Source organism: Bubalus bubalis, chromosome 5, assembly GCF_019923935.1.
Source record: "Bubalus bubalis isolate 160015118507 breed Murrah chromosome 5, NDDB_SH_1, whole genome shotgun sequence".
Taxonomy (NCBI): Eukaryota; Metazoa; Chordata; class Mammalia; order Artiodactyla; family Bovidae; genus Bubalus; species Bubalus bubalis.
In genome coordinates, this window is record NC_059161.1 from 87632942 (window position 1) to 87654587 (window position 21646).

General features: G+C 38.7%; 1 protein-coding gene across 3 annotated transcripts in view; it reads left to right on the forward strand.

The window, feature by feature from the left end:
• GRM5 (glutamate metabotropic receptor 5) overlaps positions 1-21646 on the forward strand; it is a 661611-nt gene that overhangs the window by 552284 nt on the left and 87681 nt on the right. For all 3 annotated transcript variants that reach the window (XM_025286183.3, XM_025286182.3, XM_025286184.3), the window contains exon 7: positions 436-562. In XM_025286183.3, coding sequence (XP_025141968.1) covers positions 436-562 — 127 coding nt within the window. The remainder of the gene's footprint in view (positions 1-435; positions 563-21646) is intronic.

Below are 21646 nucleotides of genomic sequence, written 5' to 3' on the forward strand. Positions count from 1 at the left end.
CGAGTGGTGGGAAGCCAAGGGAAATCCAGAAAGCAAAAATTCGTAATTTGAAGCAAAGAAAGGCACAAACTCTGGGGGAAATTCAGTTACATTTACACATATGGAAATGTAAACATATTTACTTGTGAGCACAAATACAGTCACTTCATTAATACGGGTAGCTAAAGCTAATTATCCAGAGATTTACACTTTATTTCATTCTTGACCCTGTCTCCAACCAGTTTTATGATGTTGGACTGGTTGCTTAAATTCAGCCTGTTTCTTTAATTATAAAATGAGAATGTCCATATTCATACTGCCTAACCAAAAACATCAGAAATAATTTATGTGAAAGCCCCTTTTGGCTTTGTAAAGCAGTATGTTTGAATAGGAGGTTGCTGTATTTTTATCTATGTGAGAAAAAAAAATAATCAAAAATGTCGGTATTTGCCGTAGGTGATCCGGAAGGGAGAGGTGAGCTGCTGTTGGACCTGCACACCTTGTAAGGAGAACGAGTACGTCTTCGACGAGTACACCTGCAAGGCGTGCCAGCTGGGGTCCTGGCCCACTGACGACCTCACAGGTACACGCACCATGTCAGCACAGGCAGCTCCCTCCAAACTCCGAAAGGACACAGACGTGGGAGGGGGTCACATCTCCAAGCGGCCCTCATCTTAGTGGAACTGTTTATGCAACAAAGAGTTCCCTCAGGAACAGAAGGCTTCCCAACACCCGGGCTAATCATGAAAATCTTGTATCTCAGAGAGAAATCAGCCTACATTCCTGCCTTCACCGCTAAACTGGAACAGAATCCTTAGGTTGTCTACTGGGCATTTTCAGCCCATCTTCAGGATATTCCCAGAAGTTGCTAGGAAGGACCCCAGTTAACTGTGGAGGCGTAGAGAGGAGTAGAGAGAGAAACATTGGCCAGGAAGAGACTAAAATATGTCATGATATGTCCAAGGACCAAAGGATAGCACAGAATTAGGCAGAATTTGGTCTAAAACTCTTTGTTTCTCTTAGTGCTTATCCTAACCTAAACCAGAAACCTCTAACTCATTAGAGTTTTCAAATAATGTCAACACAGGGTAAGACTCATGTCTCCCTGATCTGGGGGGTACTTTGGGAGGGTTGTTTTTTTTGTTGTTGTTTTTGTGATGTTTTGGTTTAGGAGTTTTTCCTCCGAAAATGTTAGGAAATGATTGTCATTGTCTTCTCAAAATGGTAGTTTATAGTTGTTTCTAATCTTTACAATATGAAAACCAAATGATACCTTCCATCTTTCCTTCCAATTTATTCAATAAACCTTTAGTAAATGCATTTTATGCACCTTTTTGCCTACCACTGAAATATATAAAAATAAAGATATGCCACTCTATTCTCAAGAAGTTAATGAGAGAGGCAAAGAGTAAAAGTGTGATTACAATAAAATAAAGGATACAGATTTGTGAACAGAAAGTATGAGAAGGGGACCTGTAAAACTAAGTTTTTTCAGGAAAATAAGAGAAAAAGACATTCCAGGCAGAGGGCCCACCTGGTAGGTCAGGTCATCTGGTCATTTTACAATTAAGATGGATTTAACACAAACTCCTAGAGGCTAGATTATAACGTCATTGGTGTTACACTCAGTCCCTCACAGGACAAGAGATTATCCATGGTAGCTCTGTTAGCTTATTGCAAAAGCCTGGTTCTAAAAATCCTGCGATTTTGGGCCCTCTGAGACCAGCTCACATTAAGACTTTGTTTTCAGTGAGTGGTATTTATGCAGAAAACTTTCCTTTTCTTAAAAAAAATTTAAAATTCTGATTTAATAAAACACCCAAGTACCTTGTGACAGCATTTGAGTCCCATTTCACCGCAGACGATCAGCTTTCGGATGCTCATAAATCCCGGTGTCCCCAGAGCCAAGTCAGGGCTGAACACAAAGTTTTTATTAAATTTAGCTAAACAGATGAAATAAAGCACACACACACACATACAGTAAAAATATAAGAAAGAAAAAAAATACAATTGGTTCTCTTGTGAGGGAAATAAAAATCAATATTGGTGATCTTTTCCTTTATACTATTTCTTTACTTTTTTTCTATTCATAACTTCTCATTTCAATATGGATTATCATTAAATTGAACTACTATTTCACAGATTCAACTATCTACATGGCTAAGCACCTTGAACATGAGTATACTGATGTAAACTTTTGTCCTATATTTTGTAAAACTATCACAATGAAACATGGTCTTTTCATTCATTCAATAGAAAAGTATTTTATTATTACCATTTGCACTAGAATAATGTGCTGGATAAAACCAGGGTTGAAAAATATACATGGTTCTTATGTAATTTACCCTCTTGTTGGGAGAGAGATATGACTCTCTTCCTCTTCCTCCCTCCCCCTGTCCCACATACACAGGCACAGACAAATTGTGTTAAGGAGTATGAAGCAAAAGAATAAGCATTTTTAGAAAATGAATATAGTAGGGGAGACATAATTTAAATTTGTGATCATAAAAGATCTCTCTAATGAAGTGAAAATTAGCAGAGACCTAAGTGATAAATACAGACGTAGCTATCAAAAAATGATGAGAAGGGCATTTCTGGCTAAGATAAAAGGTCTCTTTATGGATAAGCCAATGAGAAAACGATGTGATAAGAGATCATAAAGATAGCAGGGGCTAGTTCACATACAGCCTTACAAAACAGGTTCAGGATTTGCGTGTTTAATACTAAGTGCATTGAGAAACCTTTGCAGGGAGTATAGTAGAAGAAGAAAACATGATTGGATGCATATTTCTGAAATATTATTCTGTTTGCTGTGGGGGAGAATACTTTGGAGATGAATGGAAAGTGGAACCAGGGAGGTAGATGGGGTGGTTACCGCTGGTTGCCACTGCAGGCACCAAAAGTTCTTGGTGTCTTGGGCTGAACAGTGCATTGGAAGATTTCAGATGCACTTTGGAGTAGAATCAACGGGACATAGAGATGATTGGTTGCAATGGATATTAAGTAAGGCTGCCCAATTTTCTGCCTTGAGGACTGGAGAAATAAATGCTTTTTTTGATAAAGATCAGTAGTTTGGTTTTAGACAAGATCAGCTGGAGATGTCTTTGAGATTTTCAAGTATGAATTCATTTAACAAATTAAGGCCTTAGTATGCACCAGAAAATGTAATAGAAAAATAGAAAAACTGGAAATATAAAATTAGTCTAAGTTTCTAAGAAACTTAATAATCTAGTGGGAGAAAAGCATGTAAACAATAACCACTTCTCCTGGGAGAGGGAAAGAGTCTTATCTCTCTCCCAACAAGATGGCAAATTATATAAGAATTATGTCTGTTTTTTAACCCCAGTTTTCCCAGCACATTATTATAGCCCAAATACTACTAATAAAATTCTTTTCTGTTGAATGAAAAAATAGACCATGTTCATTGTGATAATTTTACAAAACATAGGACAAAAAAATTTCATTTGTATATTCACTACCAAGTGCTATAGGGGAGGAATGAGCAAAGTATTATGGAAAAATGGAGAAGGCCACACCTAACCCTGGGGAAATTTAAGAAGGTTTAGTCTTGAGGCATGGTCTTTAAGTTCACTTTTAAAACAGTGAAGAAGAGGACCTCCTTGGTAGTCCAGTGGTTAAGACTTCAGGCTTCAAATGCAGGGGGGCACAGGTTCAATTTCTGTTCAATTCCCCCTTAATTCAGGGAACTAAGATCCTCCATGCTGCATGGTGTGGCCACAAAAGAAAGAGAAAAATAAAATTAAAAAATTTTAAAGTGAGGAAGATCATACTGGAAAGAGTATGCAGCATTGAGCTCTGAATGGCACCATCATTCTCATTTCTCCAAACAAAAAGAAGTGAGTCATATAAACTCTCCCTTCTCCCTGGCCACCCATATCCAGTCACTCAGCAAGTTCTCCTATTGGCACTGCTAAATATTTTTATCCCTCCTCTCCATTTATTTGTAAAACTTTTCCCTTGGCTAAGTTATCATCTCACATTTGACTATTGCAGTAATCTCCCACTTTATTTCTCTACTCCCAAATTTATGCTACATGCCTCTGTTTTTTCATCTCGCTAGTACATAATGTATCCAAATACAGATCTGTCCATTTTATTTAATTGCTCAACACTTAGCAGTGTTTTCATAACTCTAAGGGATATATCCAAGTTTTTCAACCTGGCATAGAGTTCCCTCACCCTCCTATGATCTTTCTAATTTCATTCACCACCACTTTACAATTCTCATTTTACATTCTAGTATCAAGGGCTGCTTATAATTCTCATCTACACACAACACTATTTTATTCCTCCATGTCCACACATGTGTTACCTTCCCTGCCTTATTTACTTGAATAATTCCTGCTCACCTCTGCCTAGATGTCACCTTCTTTCTGATACTTTCTTTGCTGTACTTAGACACTGATAAGCCCCCTATTCTGTATTTCTAAAGCAAATTCTGCTTCCCTCTTTACATTTTCAAACAGATTTTAAGGTCCTATATCCTTATCTCCCCCCACTCCCTGCTACTGCTGAATCATTTAGTTTCTCAAGGACATAACTGTATCTCACTCATCTTTGCGTCCCTAGCATCTAACACCATGCCTGACACAGAGCAGGCCCTCAGTATGTGTGTGTCAATCTGCAATAAATGATGGGGAATGTTAAAAAAAAGAAGATGGAAGTATTAGGGCCATCCTCTGAAGACAGCTTTAACTAAGGAGTGTGGACCTTATCCAATAAACAGTGTGGGGCCAGGGAAGTTTCTCAAGCAGAAGAATGAAATGACCTTCCTCTTGCTCCATGCATTTGTGTGAGCGTGTGTGTATATGCAGGGATAGTGGGGAGAAAGTGGGAAGGGAGAAAGGCGAATAAGTGCTAAACCTGGAAAGGTCTCCACACTGACAGTACATGAAGTTTAACTTTTAGTTAAGACCTGCAGCACTTTTCCAAAGAGCTTATAGCTGTTTGCAGCTATCTCATTGACTCTGATTCAAAGTCACTTGGCACCTGGCTCTGCTAGCTAAGCCAGAAGACTGGTCTGATGGCTTCAGCTATTCCTAAGCTTGTTACGGAGATGCCTGGGTCTTTCTTCTACCTACTTGGCTTACAGTTGACAGCTCAGGTCACTCCGGGTCAGTGCCCTCACTGTGATAATGGCAACTAACACACACATAATGTTTCCTGTGTGCAGGAACTGGCTGAAGCCTCATACGAATGTTAATTTGTTTAATTCCAATACAACTCTGTAAGATTGTTAGCGCAGTTAGAGATTTTAGGATTAAATAACTGCAAAAACAACTAGGAGAGGCAGTCAACTGACATTAATGTCTATATTATATTTAGCCATTTCCTTGTATATATTCACAGAAAGATGTTTGAAATGAACATTACCTATTGTTAAGAAAAAATGTTCATGAGAGGTAGGATTGTGGGTTACTTGTTTGCACACACACATACAGATGCATATAATATTGTATTATGAGAATGTATTTTCATCAGTAACTCTATTAAAATAAATATGTGTGTGTGCACCCTCAGTCGTGTCTGACTCTTTGCAACCCCATGGACTGTAGCCCCCACCAGGCCTTTCTGTCCATGGAATTTTCCAGGTAAGAATACTGGAGTGGGTTGCCATTCACTACTCTAGGGGATCCTCCTGACGCAGGGATCGAACCCGCATCTCTTGGTCCAGGTGGATTCTTTACCACTAGTGCCACTGAAGAAGCCCCAATATTAGGCCAGCAATATTTTTAATAGCCATCATAAACTGAAAGTAACCAGGAATCAAGAATTAGAAAGAGAAAGAAAGGAAACCTGGCAGGAAAACAAGAAAGAAAAGAAAGAGGATTTTAAATGGAGGATGAGGGCAGAACATAGACAATATTCCTAATTCAAGTCACTTTCATTAAGGACAGCAAGTAGTTTGTCTAACAGTCTTCAGGTATCCATGTTGGCAGTGAAGAGGATAAACAGGATCGCTGCCCTCATAGTGATTATCATCTTAAATACTGACAAGTAATAAGATGCTGAGTGTCAACAGAGAAGACTAGAATGGTGTAGGAGCCTGGATCATTGGAAGCTACTTGGATGAGGTTTAGAGTTGCCTCCTCTATGAACTGCATATCCATGTAAGAATTAAAGATGGAAGTTGGCCAAATTCAAATGAAAGAGAAGAGTGTCTGGGGCCTAGAATACAAAAACTGAGGAGGAACTGAGAGCCTGGGGGAATGAGACAGGTGAGCCAAGCAAAGGCCAGCTCTTGCAGGGCTTCATAAGGCATGGTAACTATTTTAAAGTTTATTCTACAGGAAATGAAGACTCATTATATATATTCATTCAGTCATGTAGTCATTCATTCAACAGTGATATAACTAGCAATGCCTTTATCCCAGGCAATGTTCTAAGTACTGAAAATGTCAACATTTCTCTGACCAAAACATAAAATTCTCTGACTTTATGTCTATATTCGAGCAGAGAAAATAGTTTTAAGCAGAGCAAGTATAATTTCCAGGAGTATCCAAAAATTGAATGAGAAAAGGAAGTGCGATCATGATAGTTGTTACTGTTTAGGTAAGTCTTGTCTGACTCTTTTGCAACCCTATGGATTTTAGCCCACCAGGCTCCTCTGTCCGTGGGATTTCCCACATAAGAATACCGGAGTGGGTTGTCATTTCCTTCTCCAGGGGATCTTCTGACCCAGGGATCGAACCCCAGTCCCCTGCATTGGCAGGCAGATTCTTTACCACTGAGCCACCAGAGAAACCTGCAATCATGATGGGCTACTTTATAAATATCATTCATATAGTCAATGTAAAGAGTTAGTATTGTTTAAAAACATGAGTAGAAAGGATATTGATTTCGGAATAGTGGTTTCATCTGGAAACAGATGGGAGTCTGGTAGGATTTATAAGAGAGTTTTTAATTATATCTGTAAGTTGTATGTGTATGTAATTTGAAACAAATGACCAAATATCAATATCTGTTGAATCCAGATGTTTATGTTTGTTCTATACTTCCCTGCGTGTTTAAAATTTGTTTAAAATACTTTATACTATTTGAACTAGTTAAATAATTGAATATTAAAAGATAAAATTTTAAAATAAAGACTCCATTTGGGGACTTTGAAAGGAGGAGGAGAGAAAACCATGGGAATGAAATGTTGCAAGTCACAGCGTGAATCTGTTGGTGGTTTGGACTGTGACGATGCAGTGGGAATAAAGGGCAATGAAGAGATCAGAAATTACAGTCAACAGGAGGAGGTCACTGTTGCCCTAAGACAAGAATGTAACTTCAGTGAGGTCTGGTTTGAAAGAGGAAGGAAGAAGAAATAGTGGAAGGCAACAATTGGGCTAGGCACTCAGAAAATTCCCTTCAGTTTTCTGCCAAGACAACTTTTTCACTGAACACAACTCCCCACCAGTACATGCAAATATTGTACTAGAAAGCATCTTTGTTTTCCTTCAGAGAATTTAGGATGGGTTATAAGTAGCAGATCACGAGCTGCCCAGGCCAAAGCCAAAGCCAGGGAAACACTTTCAGGTGGGTATGCCAACTCTGGCAACCTTCCAACAAACCCAAGTAAAAGGAAAAAGCATAAAACAACAGCAACATGACTTTCAAGAAGTAAGTTGGTGGGAAGCTTTATGACAGAAAGAATGATTCCCTGCTTTTCACTCATAAAGAAATATAACTTAAAGTGCAAAGTTGTAAAATGGAAGGAGGGCAGTACCCATCTACATTTTAATGTCAGTAGGAACATTCTCTAGGAAGTCCTGTGGTTCCCTAAGTTACCTAATTGCTTTGGAACCTTTGTATCTTCACTTTAGGGGAAAACAAGAGAACAGAGTCAAACAAAAGAGAGTTAGTGGGAACCCTGGCAGGGTGGAAGGGGGATGAGCTCCAAGGAGGCAGAACTACTGACAAGTTTCACAGCTCTGGCATTTGAGTTACTCTCTTCTTACAAATGTGGCCTTCATCTATGTTCCTCGGTTTGCCCTACTTTTCTTGGAACTTTATTATTTTTTTTGTACCTTTTAACGAGTAAATAGAAACATGGGAAGAATTGCTTTTCATCACCAATATTTTTTAACTATCTTAAGCACTATCCTTTTGAATCCAATGAGGTACATATTATTTTACCACTGAATTAACTAAGACCCAGGAAGATTCTATAAATTGCTCAAGGTCACAAAGCTAGTGGAAAATCAAGCCCAGCCACTATGATTCCACCATTTTATGCTACACCACATGTCTCTCTTCACAATTACATTTGGGAGCCCTGTATTTTCAGGAAATTATAGAAAGAGAAAAAAATTCAGCTTTCAAACTGGTTACATGTTAATTATTTCCAGGTTGCTCTGATATTTTTCATTTGAAATGTTCATAAAAAGTGCTGCCTATTTGATTATCACAATTCACTTTGGATGAGAAAAGGGTAAAAAAAAAAACCTCTTTCCATTTATTATGTGTTTCTGGTTGTTTAGAGGAAATTTGTTACAAGTTTAGATAAGAAATATGCTTATTTTTTATAATTACAGTGGTAATAAGTAGTTCCTGTTAGTATTTTAAATGGAATAGTTTTTCATAATGCAACCTCTAATTTCTTGGCTTCTAAGTTAGGTAATAGTCTGAATGGAAACACATGCTATACAAGCTGTCTATCCTATTACTCATTCATTCAGCAAAAGTTCTTTTTGTTAATCAACTTTCTACACTATTTTCAACACTGTGCTAGGTTCTTTTGATTAAAATAAATATGTCAAGTGTCTGACCTTCCATTTCTATGCATCAGATGTCCACAGTAGAAGAAGGTTGACTTAAATAACCACACTAAGAGTACAACATATAATACATACAATAATTAAATTTGCATTGGTGGCACAAAGGACTGAAACACTCATTAGCAAATAGCCCCAGTGTGGCTCAAACAAAGCACTAGACACCGGACACACAGTGATCATGGAGTCAGAGTTCCTACCCTCGAGCATCCCAGGGCCTGGGCTGACACACACACAAATAAAGAGCAATTTCAATACGTTGAGTATGTCATGCATATATGGAAACTAATCTAATGTTTGTCTAATAATGAGAGAGAGAAGGGATAAGGGAAAATGAATGAATGAACAGAACAACAAAGGGAAGGAAGGAAGACGGAAGAAAAAAAAAAAACCGCTTGCATGAGAGTAAGTGCTGATTACATTGAGGAGAAAAAAATTAACCAGGTCATAGAATGGAATAAAATTTCATGTCCAAATCAAAGTTCATGTCTAAATGAGAAGTTAACCAGGTAAAAGGGAGAAGAATTTTTAAGGAGAAAGCAAAACTCTAAGGAATATTTCTAAGGAATGTGTATTCATAAATATTTTTTCGAATATAACCAAGCTATTTCGAAGCAAGTGAATCACTATTTCACATTTAGTTTCCTATCAAAGCCTACTTATGGAAAATATACTTTTCTAAATATCAGATATTATAATGGTCAGATCAGATCAGATCAGTCGCTCAGTCATGTCTGACTCTTTGCGACCCCATGAATCGCAGCACGCCAGGCCTCCCTGTCCATCACCAACTCCCAGAGTTCACTCAGACTCACGTCCATCGAGTCAGTGATGCCATCCAGCCATCACATCCTCTGTCGTCCCCTTTTCCTCCTGCCCCCAATCCCTCCCAGCATCAGGATCTTTTCCAATGAGTCAACTCTTTGCATGAGGTGGCCAAAGTACTGGAGTTTCAGCTTCAGCATCATTCCTTCCAAAGAAATCCCAGGGCTGATCTCCTTCAGAATGGACTGGTTGGATCTCCTTGCAGTCCAAGGGACTCTCAAGAGTCTTCTCCAACACCACAGTTCAAAAGCATCAATTTTTTAGCGCTCAGCCTTCTTCACAGTCCAACTCTCATCTCCATACATGACCACAGGAAAAACCATAGCCTTGACTAGACGAACCTTTGTTGGCAAAGTAATGTCTCTGCTTTTGAATATGCTATCTAGGTTGGTCATAACTTTCCTTCCAAGGAGTAAGCGTCTTTTAATTTCATGGCTGCAATCACCATCTGCAGTGATTTTGGAGTCCAGAAAAATAAAGTCTGACACTGTTTCCACTGTTTCCCCATCTATTTCCCATGAAGTGATGGGACCAGATGCCATGATCTTCGTTTTCTGAATGTTGAGCTTTAAGCCCACTTTTTCACTCTCCACTTTCACTTTCATCAAGAGGCTTTTTAGTTCCTCTTAACTTTCTGCCATAATGGTGGTGTCATCTGCATATCTGAGGTTATTGATATTTCTCCCAACAATCTTGATTCCAGCTTGTGTTTCTTCCAGTCCAGCATTTCTCATGATGTACTCTGCATATAAGTTAAATAAACAGGGTGACAATATACAGCCTTGACATACTCCTTTTCCTATTTGGAACCAGTCTGTTCTTCCATGTCCAGTTCTGTTACTTCCTGACCTGCATATAGGTTTCTCAAGAGGCAGATCAGATGGTCTGGTATTCCCATCTCTTTAAGAATTTTCCACAGTTTATTGTGATCCACACAGTCAAAGGCTTTGCATAGTCAATAAAACAGAAATAGATGCTTTTCTGGAACTCTCTTGCTTTTCCCATGATCCAGCAAATGTTGGCAATTTGATCTCTGGTTCCTCTGCCTTTTCTAAAACCAGCTTGAACATCAGGAAGTTCACAGTTCACATATTACTGAAGCCTGGCTTGGAGAATTTTGAGCATTACTTTACTAGTGTGTGAGATCAGTGCAATTGTGCAGTAGTTTGAGCATTCTTTGGCATTCCCTTTCTTTGGGATTGGAATGAAAACTGACCTTTTCCAGTCCTGTGGCCACTGCTGAGTTTTCCAGATTTGCTGGCATATTGAGTGCAGCACTTTCACAGCATCATCTTTTAGGATTTGGAATAGCCCAACTGGAATTCTATCACCTCCACTAGCTTTGTTCGTAGCGATGCTTTCTAACCAGTTGTAAAAAAAAATACTTTAACAATAGAATTCCTGGATCCCTAAGCACTTTCTATTAATAGATTTCCCTTACATTTGTTACATAGACTCACCAGTGCTATCTAAGGAAAGCAACATTTATGACAAACATAGTGTAAAAAAATATAGCTGAGATTTCTAACTGCATGTGAAACATGTCTGGAACAATTCATCTTTATTATCTCCCAATAACAGTGGCTTAAATCAAAAGGCTTGGAGTCAGACACATCCCTGTTGAAATCCACACACCATCAATGACTCACTGTGTGACTTTAAGAAAATGTAAATTTCCCTTCCCTGAGCTTCAGCTCCTCTTACCTAAAAAGTATAGGTAACAGTAGTAATTAGTTCATAGAATTACTGGAGAGATTAAATAGCACACAAATAGTTTGGTCAGATCAGATCAGATCAGTCGCTCAGTCATGTTCGACTCTTTGCGACCCCATGAATCGCAGCATGCCAGGCCTCCCTGTCTATCACCAACTCCCGGAGTTTGGTACCTATTAGCAATTCAATTACGTTAATGATTATCACTCTTTTGTGGTGGTTGTTGTTTAGTCACTAAGTCGGGTCCAACTCTTTGCGACCATGTGGTCTGTAGCCTGCCACACTTCTCTGTCCATGGAATTTTCCAGGCAAGAATACCAGAGTGGGTTGCCCTTTCCTTCTCCAGGGGATCTTCCCAACCCAGGGACTGAACCTGCTTCTCTTGCCTCTCCTGCACTGGCAGATGGATTATTTACCACTAGCATCACTTAATTGACTAGTGTTAATTAAGTTTAAAAACATAGTGACTAAAAATGAATATAGAGATAGACTGATTTAAAAATAAATGAGAAAATCTGGGAAAAGTTCCAACCTCTATCGAATGTCTTTCACATTTTAAAGTAATATCCTCTAAGTCAATGATTGTCTAGCCCAGCAAATGGCACAGAATAGGCAATGAATTTGAATTTGTTGAACTATTATGAACTTCTCTTTTAACCTCACTTAGATTACCTTCTTAGAAAATATAATAAGATTGATTTCTGATTCCAAATGAATGGATCACACAAGGTTAATGTAATTTGGAAGCTCCAAAAAGATATCATAGTCATGAGCTATAACAAATCTAAACAGCATATGCCATCTTTCTATTTTTAATTTCTTGTTGTTTCCTATTTATTTCTTTTAGGTTCTGGAGTGCTGATAAATTCAGCTACAGTACCCAGTCTCTACTGTCTTTTTCTTTAATTAATATATTTTGCTGCTATTTCATTATCAATGCATGAATGACAAGGAGTACAATAATCACTGCCTGTACATTAACAAGGAGAAGGCGATGGCACCCCACTCCAGTACTCCTGCCTGGAAAATCCCATGGACTGAGGAGCCTGGTAGGCTGCAGTCCATGGGGTCGCTAAGAGTCGACACGACTGAGCGACTTCACTTTCACTTTTCACTTTCATGCATTGGAGAAGGAAATGGCAACCCACTCCAGTGTTCTTGCCTGGAGAATCCCAGGGACGGGGGAGCCTGGTGGGCTGCCGTCTATGGGGTCACACAGAGTTGGACACGACTAAAGTGACTTAGCAGCAGTAGCAGCAGTACATTAACAACTGGACACATAAACCACATTTATTACTTTGTGTTAATGTTGGTTGTTTCCAGTTTGCCAAAGTACATTAAAAAAATATTTAGTGAACACTAAAATTAACATATTTTCATATATGTGCCTATTTTTGTCTTCCATTCTAGATTGAAATCTATTCCCAAGACTGATGCTTTGATTCCTCTTATGCTTGAAAGTAGATTATTTTTTCCCCCTGCTATCTATTTTTTTAATCACTCTCTCTGAACAAAAGTTTTTCTGGTTTCAGTGGATAATAATGGAATCATTATTCTCTTTTTCTGTTTTCCTCAATGACAAAAAAAATGAACCTTCTCAGGGGAGATCTAGCGTCTACTGCTTTCAGTATTTTTACATTTAAATCTAACTGGTGGAAATAGAACTAAGGATAGACTTTTGGGGTGTCCCGGGGTTCAGTCTTCATCCTCTTCTATCTACATTTGCTTCACTGGTTTTCTTACTCAGTCTCATTCTTGGTTATACACTGCAAATTTCTGAATTTAAATATATAGCCCAGACTTCTCATAAACCTCCAGACTTGAATATTCAACTGCCTACTTGACATATTTATTTGAATGTGCAATAGATATTTCATTTTACATTTCCAAAACTGAAATCCAGGTCTTTACCTTCTGATTCCCCAAGGCTGCTCTATCCTTGGCATTCTGAATTTCATGGGATAGCAAATTCATTCTTTCAGTAGCTCAGGCCAGTAACTTTGGAATCATCTTTCGAATTTTCTGTTATCCTTTAGTCAACTGGTTAGGAAGTTCCACTGACTCTTCCTTCAAATATAGAAGTCCACATCTCACTACCTCCCCCGGGGAGAAATAGCTCCAGCCCCTAGGAATCATGATTAATCACCTTTACTAGTGAAATAACCTCCTAACTAATCATCCTGATTCTACCCTTGCCCTGACCTAAAGCCACTTTCTCAATAACCTGGGCAAAGATAAACTAATACAATTATGTAAAATTTAAAAATAAAATAAAATAAATAAATAAATAAATAAAAAGTAAGCCAGATCATGTTAGTCCATGGTCCAAGGATACACAATAGTTCCCCCTCATTCAAAGTCACATTTATGGTCTTATAGAACCTGGACTACTTTCCCTTTGAAAGTATGAATCTGGGCTACTTTCCCTTTCCCTTCATCTCTCTTTGTCCCCTGATATACTGGTCCTTTTGTTCTTCTGTTAAATATCCGGAAGCTCTTATCCCAGGGTCTCTGCCTAGAATGCTCCACCCTAGACACCCATACTGCTATTACAAGTCCTTGCTCACATGTCTACCTTGACCAACTTGCTTAGGACTACCAGTTGTCCCTCTTTAGCCTCTTCCACCTCTTATTTTCCCCACTTCACATATAACCTTTTATTCTATTCTGTTGCTAATGTGTTCATTTATTTTTGCTGATTACATATTGTTAGTCTCCCCAATTAGAATACAAGATAAAGTGGGGGTGGGGGTTGTATGTTTTGTCCACTTGGGAAAAACAGGCTTCTAGAACACAGCAGACACTCAATAAATATTTGTTAAGAAATAAATTACAGAATAGAAGAAAGGCAACAAATCCCCATGTATTGAGTGCCTGTCACCCACTATAATAGGAACTTCATGTTCTGCCCCCAATCCTCCTTATACTGAAAGGTCTTATCCAGAAAAATTGGAATCACTATCTCCATTTTACAGAAAACTGAGTTGAAAATGTAAAATATCCATACTTGTGATCACACAGCAAGTAGCAGGAGTAAGGCTCAAGCCTTAGTATGAAAGTCTTCCTTGAAAACTCATGTTTTTATCCTTGATAATCAGAAGCTGCAGGCAACAACAAAATGGCCATTAATTGCTAGATTCTCTCTAAAAGAATCTCTAAAATGCTGTGAAAATTTTTGTGCAGTGGTCTTTTTCAAATAAATGAATTTGATGAAGTTGTTTCAGTCACTGCTGAAAAGAACAACATCTTTTCAGTGAGGTGCCAGGACTCATATATTGATAAATTATAAAATGGCTCCTTACTATTCTCATTTCTCAGTAACTTATAAATTTATGTATCCCACCAGATCAGTCAAAAAGATGGTATTCTTATAAATGTAAACACCATTTCCTTCAGGAAAAATAAATGCTAAAGTGCCCTCTCTCAATGGACCTTCTCAAAACAGGTCCTCAAAGAGAACATAAACCACTTTGCATCTTGCCAGAAACTGAGCAATGAAAAATGTACATTACATTCCTCTTCACAATGATAAATTTGTGGTCTGGCTAAAAACAATGTCATCATGGTCAAAAACCACTCTGATATAACCAGACTGAAGGAAATACTGTGGTTTCATTGATTTCAGCTTTTGATAAATATAGCTTAGCTGAAATAAATTCTCACGTTCCACCCCCCCCCCCCCAAGGAACATAAAACATTATAACACAGTGCCTACCACTACATTATCTAACCTACTTGGAAAATGCTTCATAAAGCACTGGTGTAGTACATGAGTAATATGAAGTAGATAAATGTCTCCTATCTTGCCACCTCTTAAAAAATCACTTTGAGTGAAAAATTCAGAGAGCGTATGTGCTGCCTTGTACTTACAAGCAACTTAAGACAATACAATACCATTTACTTGGGTTGTGTATTTATAAACCGGCTGGAAAGATAAAATAGGCCTGGATTTTCCCCAGAAAAACATAGCACAATCCAATAAAACACACAAGCAATTTAGCAGATGTTGACTTGGTATTGTTTTATGTATATACATCTCTTTCCCCCTTTTTCACACTTCATAATTATTACACCACTGTTCAAGTCACGTGTTATTTTATATGGTGCTCACTTTAATCCTTGAGATGTAGGCAGGAAGGCATTATTATCTTCCCTCCTAAAGCTTTTACTGATTTCCCACCTGAACTCTCAGTAGTAATTCCCAGAAATATTATAATTCTCTCATGACATTCTATCACTGTGCTGTAGAAGGCTTCCTCTGTATATCTGACTTGTAATTTTGGCTGTTTCCTTTACATTTCTTCTTTTTCTCTCCTCTCTTCTCTCTTTTTCTCCTCCTCTGGCTCCTTTTCAAATGCTCCTCAATTACAATCCTACTACTTCGGTTTCCTTGATTGAAAATGCATGAAACAACAGGGCCCACTTCACTGAAGGTTGTGGATCGTAAAGAAGAAATAAGTGTACAGTACTCAGGGTGGTGCCCAGCAGAGCACAGAGCCTGAGCACTGGACCAGCAGACCATTTTAAAGGAATAAACAATTGCCTTTGTGTAGACACAGTGCAGACTCAGGACCTTGGGCAGAACAGGCACTCAATAATGTGAGCTGAACTAAGGGGGGAGTATAACACACTCGATTTGCTCAGTGAACAATTTTCAGTGCACTTTCACATGGGGGCTTTGTTTCTCATATTTTCATTTTATAATAAACATGAGCATTGTTGTTACTTAAATATATACCAGTAGCTTACCTGAGGAATCCTTATAATATGATAATACTTAAAATTCAGAAACTGGCATTCTGAGGAGGAGAAACAGGAAGTAAAAATCCATGGCAGAGTATGCACTGAATTTTTGCAGCCAATCTTAGGAAACGTGATGTAAACCCAAGCCCTAGAACAGTCTGGTATATCTCAAAGGAAAAAATAAAAAATCAAGACTGTGTAACAGGGTCTATGGAAATACAGAGTACCGTGAAACCTAGAGAGTGGCAGCAAGAATTCTGAGTCACAAAATCTGAAACCCTTTGAACATTTGGATAGGAGAACAATCACAAGAGGAAGAGGCTTTTTACTGTCTATGCAGATTATTTGTAAAAAGTTAAAAAAAAAAAAAAAAAAAAAGACTGACTGAAAGCAGAGGAAAGGGAGCCTAAAGAGAGTCTGGCAAGCCAGAAAATTAACAGAAATAAATAGAAATTAATTGTAAAACACTCATTATAGCTCAAATCATATCTGTAAAATTCAATTCATTATCTGTTGGTTTAACATTGATGACTTCAATGTTTTATTCCAGTAAAATACAAAAACAGTCTTAAGTGTTTTATTTTCTCAGTCCTGAATAATTGCTTCACTGGGCTTTTCAAGCAATCAGTCTTAAATTTCTCATATGCAGACTTTTCTACAAGGGTTTTCTAAATTAAAATCTTCATCAGGAAAGGGAGGTTTGCGTTATTTCCATTTTTTGTATAGAAAAATGGAGACGAGCGGAGGAAGACCCCCATAATCACAGGAAGTATTTGCACGCGAGCCGGAAGTGAAATTCGTTTCTCCGGAGTCCTCAGCTGGTCTCCCTGCCATTGGCAGAATCATTCATTTGTTCAACCTGTTTAATGGCCTGTTGTGTGCTGGCTACAGTGCCTGGCACAGCAGAGCAAAATACAGTCTCCTGCTGCTCAGTCTCTCCGCCTACTGCATGAAACTGACAAGCTCACTATGAGCATCATAGTTGTGCTATCATGTGCGAAAAAAAGTGTGCAAGAGACATGACAGGCAGGAGGAGCTGTCTGACCACACGGGAGGAACCTGTCGCTCCAGGACTCAGAAAAGCCATGCTCAAAGAAGAGCCAGAAAATGAAAGAGTAATGAGTCAGCTAGGGAGGGAGAGAGGAAAGGTAAAGATGGAGTGAAGTATCCCAGCCAGCACATTTTATTATTACTTAAATTCATATGCTGTGTTTTTCCTCTCTTATTCATGTGCAGTATGACCGGAAGTCATGTTTTACAAAGCTGTTCCCTGCCAATGTGCATCTGTGATAATCCCCCCTCTCAGCACTCTGCAGAACTATTAGATCATTCTTTATTGTCTTAATTGTGAAATATATCTTTGCATACAATTTCAAATTCCCCTATAAAATAAACCAGCAAAAAATAAATAAATAAAAACTATAGCCCTGAGTTGCCATTTCTCTGAGGGAATTTTATTTAAGGGAATCTTAAACAAAAAATATGTCCTAGACCTGGAAGGGCATGAAATAGGGTGGATCTGATGACAAATGGGTGGCTGAGGACTCCGGAGACACGAATGTCACTTCCGGCTCGCGTGCAAATACTTCCTGTGATTATGGGGGTCTTCCACCACTCGTCTGTGTCTCCATTTTTCTGGGAGTAGCTGTGTCCTACCAACAGTTCTTGTCCCCATGTGCTACGGGTACTGGGTACACATTCAGAAAAAAATGTCCACGCTAGAAAACTTTAGGGACACATAAGGACTAATTTACTAATCTGTGTCTAGCTAGCAACCCTCGGGACCACATATAAGCCAGGATGAGAACCTTGCTGAAGACTCTGAACCAATGAGATTTCATAGATGGGAGCATGGATTTATATCAGGATAACAAATATCAATGTCTCAGATGGTAAAGAAACTACCTGGAATGCAGGAGACCTGGGCTTCATCCCTGGGTCTGTAAGATCCCTTGGAGAAGGGAATGGCAACCCACTCCAGTATTCTTGAGAATCCCATGGACAGAGGAGCCTGAGGGGCTGCAGACCATGGGGCTGCAAAGAGTTGAACACGACTGAGTGACGAACACTACTACTAACAAACATCAAATACCTATGTCACCATTAACCCCTCCTTGCCCATGGCAGACACTGCTGATAATTCAAGAGTCTCCCTCCTACTAATTAACCTCAGGGCCCCTTTGAAAGGAACACTTTGATCAGTCTGGCTCCCCTGATGTAACATAAACTTCTCTGGTGGCTCAGATGGTAAAGAATCTGCCTGAAGTGCAGGAGACTTGGGTTTGATCACTGGGTTGGAAGATTCCCCTGGAGAAGGGAATAGCTAAGTCAATCAGTTAATCAATCAATAAAAACTTTCACAGGGTTTTAATCTCAGCACCAAGTTAGATTAAACCTCATTTTGTCTCTCTGTAAAATAGAGTTAATGATGCTTACCTGACTTATTATGAAAATTACCTAAAATATCTAGGATAACACCTGAAATTTAGTAGGCATTCAATAAATGTTAGTTTCTCCTTTTTTTAATGCTGGCATAAACAAGAATAAAGTGGCTTCCCACTGAGTGACTGTCATAAAACCTAACATTTTGAATAGAGACTAAATTTTTATTTGAGGGAGTGTTCATGGTATGTTTTGTTTCATGCTAAGAGAAAGGGAAAATCAATCAGCTCTAGAATATGCTTTTCCTGAAGAGGACCTGGGGGCTTTTGTTCTGGTCTAGAGTAAAAAATGTTGCAATTAACAACAGCTTTTTGGGGAACAGTGTATCTGAACTTTACAGTAAATGATACTTGTTAAAGAATGACTTCTGTGACTGCCACCCTCTTTCTTCTACTCATAATTCCCAGATCCAGTGAATTACTCAGAATTAATCGGTCAAGCACAAATATTGATCACTGCCAAGTCAGTACCAGGAACATTTCTAATGTGAGACACGTCACGCCACTAGGCAGAAGGAAGCCTCTTAGGTGTTTACTTAGTTTTGCCCTCTCTGGTTTAGAATCCTGACTCTAAGATTCAGGTGTAAAACACCAAATTTAAATTTCTTTCTACAACAGTACATAACAGTTCTGTAACTTGAGACTTCCTAAAGGCAACAAAAAGGTTTGCTGAGAATGACTTGTCTATATACCACAATGATAATTACATACTTTGATTATATAGTAGGTACTGTATATTAATTTGTAAATTCTGTGCTAACCATATGAGTGAAGCACTGTACTCAGTACAGGGTTCCATTTGTGAGCAAAAGAGGCAAAGTCGTCTCTGACACCAGGGCGCTTATAGTGAAGTAGAGCTGATGCTAAGTCACTTCAGTCATGTCGGACTCTGTGCGACCCCATAGATGGCAGCCCACCAGGCTCCCCTGTTCCTGCACATAGACCTAAACCATATGACCTCTCTCTCACTCCCTCTCACATACGCACATATATACATACAAAACAGATTGTATTTATAGTAATACAAAGAAAAATAAGGTATCTAAATAGAACATGGGCTTCCCAGGTGGCTCAGTGGTAAAGAATCTGTCTGCCAATGCACAAGACATGAGTTTGATCCTTGGTTCAAGAAGATCCCCTGGAGAAGCAAATGGCAACCTTCTCCAGTATTCTGGCCTGGGAATACCCATGGACAGAGGAGCCCGGCAGGCTACAGTCCATGAGGTTGCAAAGACCTGGACACAACTTAGTAACTAAACAACACTAAATATAACACAGACACACACACCACTTCCAATTCTTCTCAAATATCAAAGCAGAAAAACTTCAGCTTAGGCTAAGTGATGAGAAGATATTAAATGATCAGGGTTATGAACAAAGCAGAAAGAATTCTGAGTCTGCATCATCCTGTGATCTCAAGCCAGCACCCAAATCCAGACACGTAAAGAAAGAAGCAAAGGCAGACCCGTGGTCTGTTGGTGGAACCAACTGAAAGCAGGCGTGACAGTGTTGGTCCCAGGCAGCCCCTCGCACTCTGGGCACGCCTGTTGTTCATGTGCCAAAGGAGAGTCCCACAAGAGCCCCACACGAGCTTTGTACCTGAAATGCCCTGACTGACAGCAAAGGACACACAATCGGACTCTCAGATATTCTCAGCAGCATCTTCCTTTCCTCCAAAATCATACAGGAAGTGTGGAGCTCAGTAAGGAGTCCCTGCCAAGTCAACATACAGACCATCAGGCACATGTTCTAAGATCTTTGACTCCTCATTCACTCTGCCTGAACAAAGACTTGGAAGAGGGTTTGAAAACCCAGCAGTCTAGGAACTATGAACTACAGGAATATTAACCCTGTAAGACTGATACCCGAACAGTAAGCATGAGTACCAATTATTGCTAAACAACCATATTGTTTTTAGGTGTCCAGGAAATCCATCCACAAGGGGAATCACAGGATAATGTGCATAATACAGTTTTGGCACCTCACTATCCCTTTAAAAAAAAAATTGTATTTTCTGCTGGAGAAGGTATAGAGAAAAGGGAACTCTCCTACATTGTTGCTGGGAATGTAAACTGGTACAGCCACTATGGAGAAACAGTATGGAGGTTCCTTATAAAACCAAAAATAGAGTTACCAAATGATTCCTATAATCCCACTCCTCGGTATCTATCTGGGGAAAACTCTAATTCAAAAAGATTTATGAACCCATGTTCACAGCAGCACTATTCACAATAGCCAAGACATGGGAGTGACCTAAACATCCACTGACAGATGAGGGGATAAAACATGTGACACAGATGTACACACATACAGGGGCATGTATACATACATATGTATCATGGGATATTATTCAGCCATAAAAAATAAAATAATGCCATTTGCTGCAGCATGGATGGACCTAGAGATTATCATGCTAAGTGAAGTATGTCAGAGAAAAGCAAATATCATATGATATCACTTATATTTGGAATCGTAAAAAAAAAAATTATACAAATGCACTTATTTTCAAAACAGAAACAGACCCATTGACATAGAAAACAAACTTATAGTTACCAAAGGGGAAAGGGGGTGGGGAGGGATAAACTAGGATTTAGGGGTGAGCAGATACAAACTACTATACATGAAACAGATACACAACAAGATGCCATGCACAGCACAAGGAACTATATTCAGTATCTTGCAATAAACTGTAATGGAAAAGCAAAAAACTCTTGTTATCTCCAATATATGTCACTGCACGCTATGAAAGGATGGATTATACTAGAGAATCACAGAATACAGATCAGGCGTGAAAGTGGGGGAAGCGGGGAAAGTGAGAAATGGAGACCTTTCTAAATAAATGTCATCAGAAAACAGGCCTTGATTTTGTAATTTATGCCTCCTGTGCTTTTCAGAAAGGAAATACTTGTGCATCTTCTGAGAAACTCTAATATGCTTGTTAGAAGGGAACTTCACTGATATGATCAAGATTCTTTAAAATATTAAAGCATATGCTAAACTGATTAAATGTAAAATAAAATATAAAGTACACATTCCATACATTCTTAGTTAACTTCTACAAACCCTTCTAGTCGTGACTTACCAGTACACTGAGTACTGCCAATAATTTACCATTATACTAAGAATGAAACAGGGATTAAAATAAAAAAAAAAGAAAACCATTAA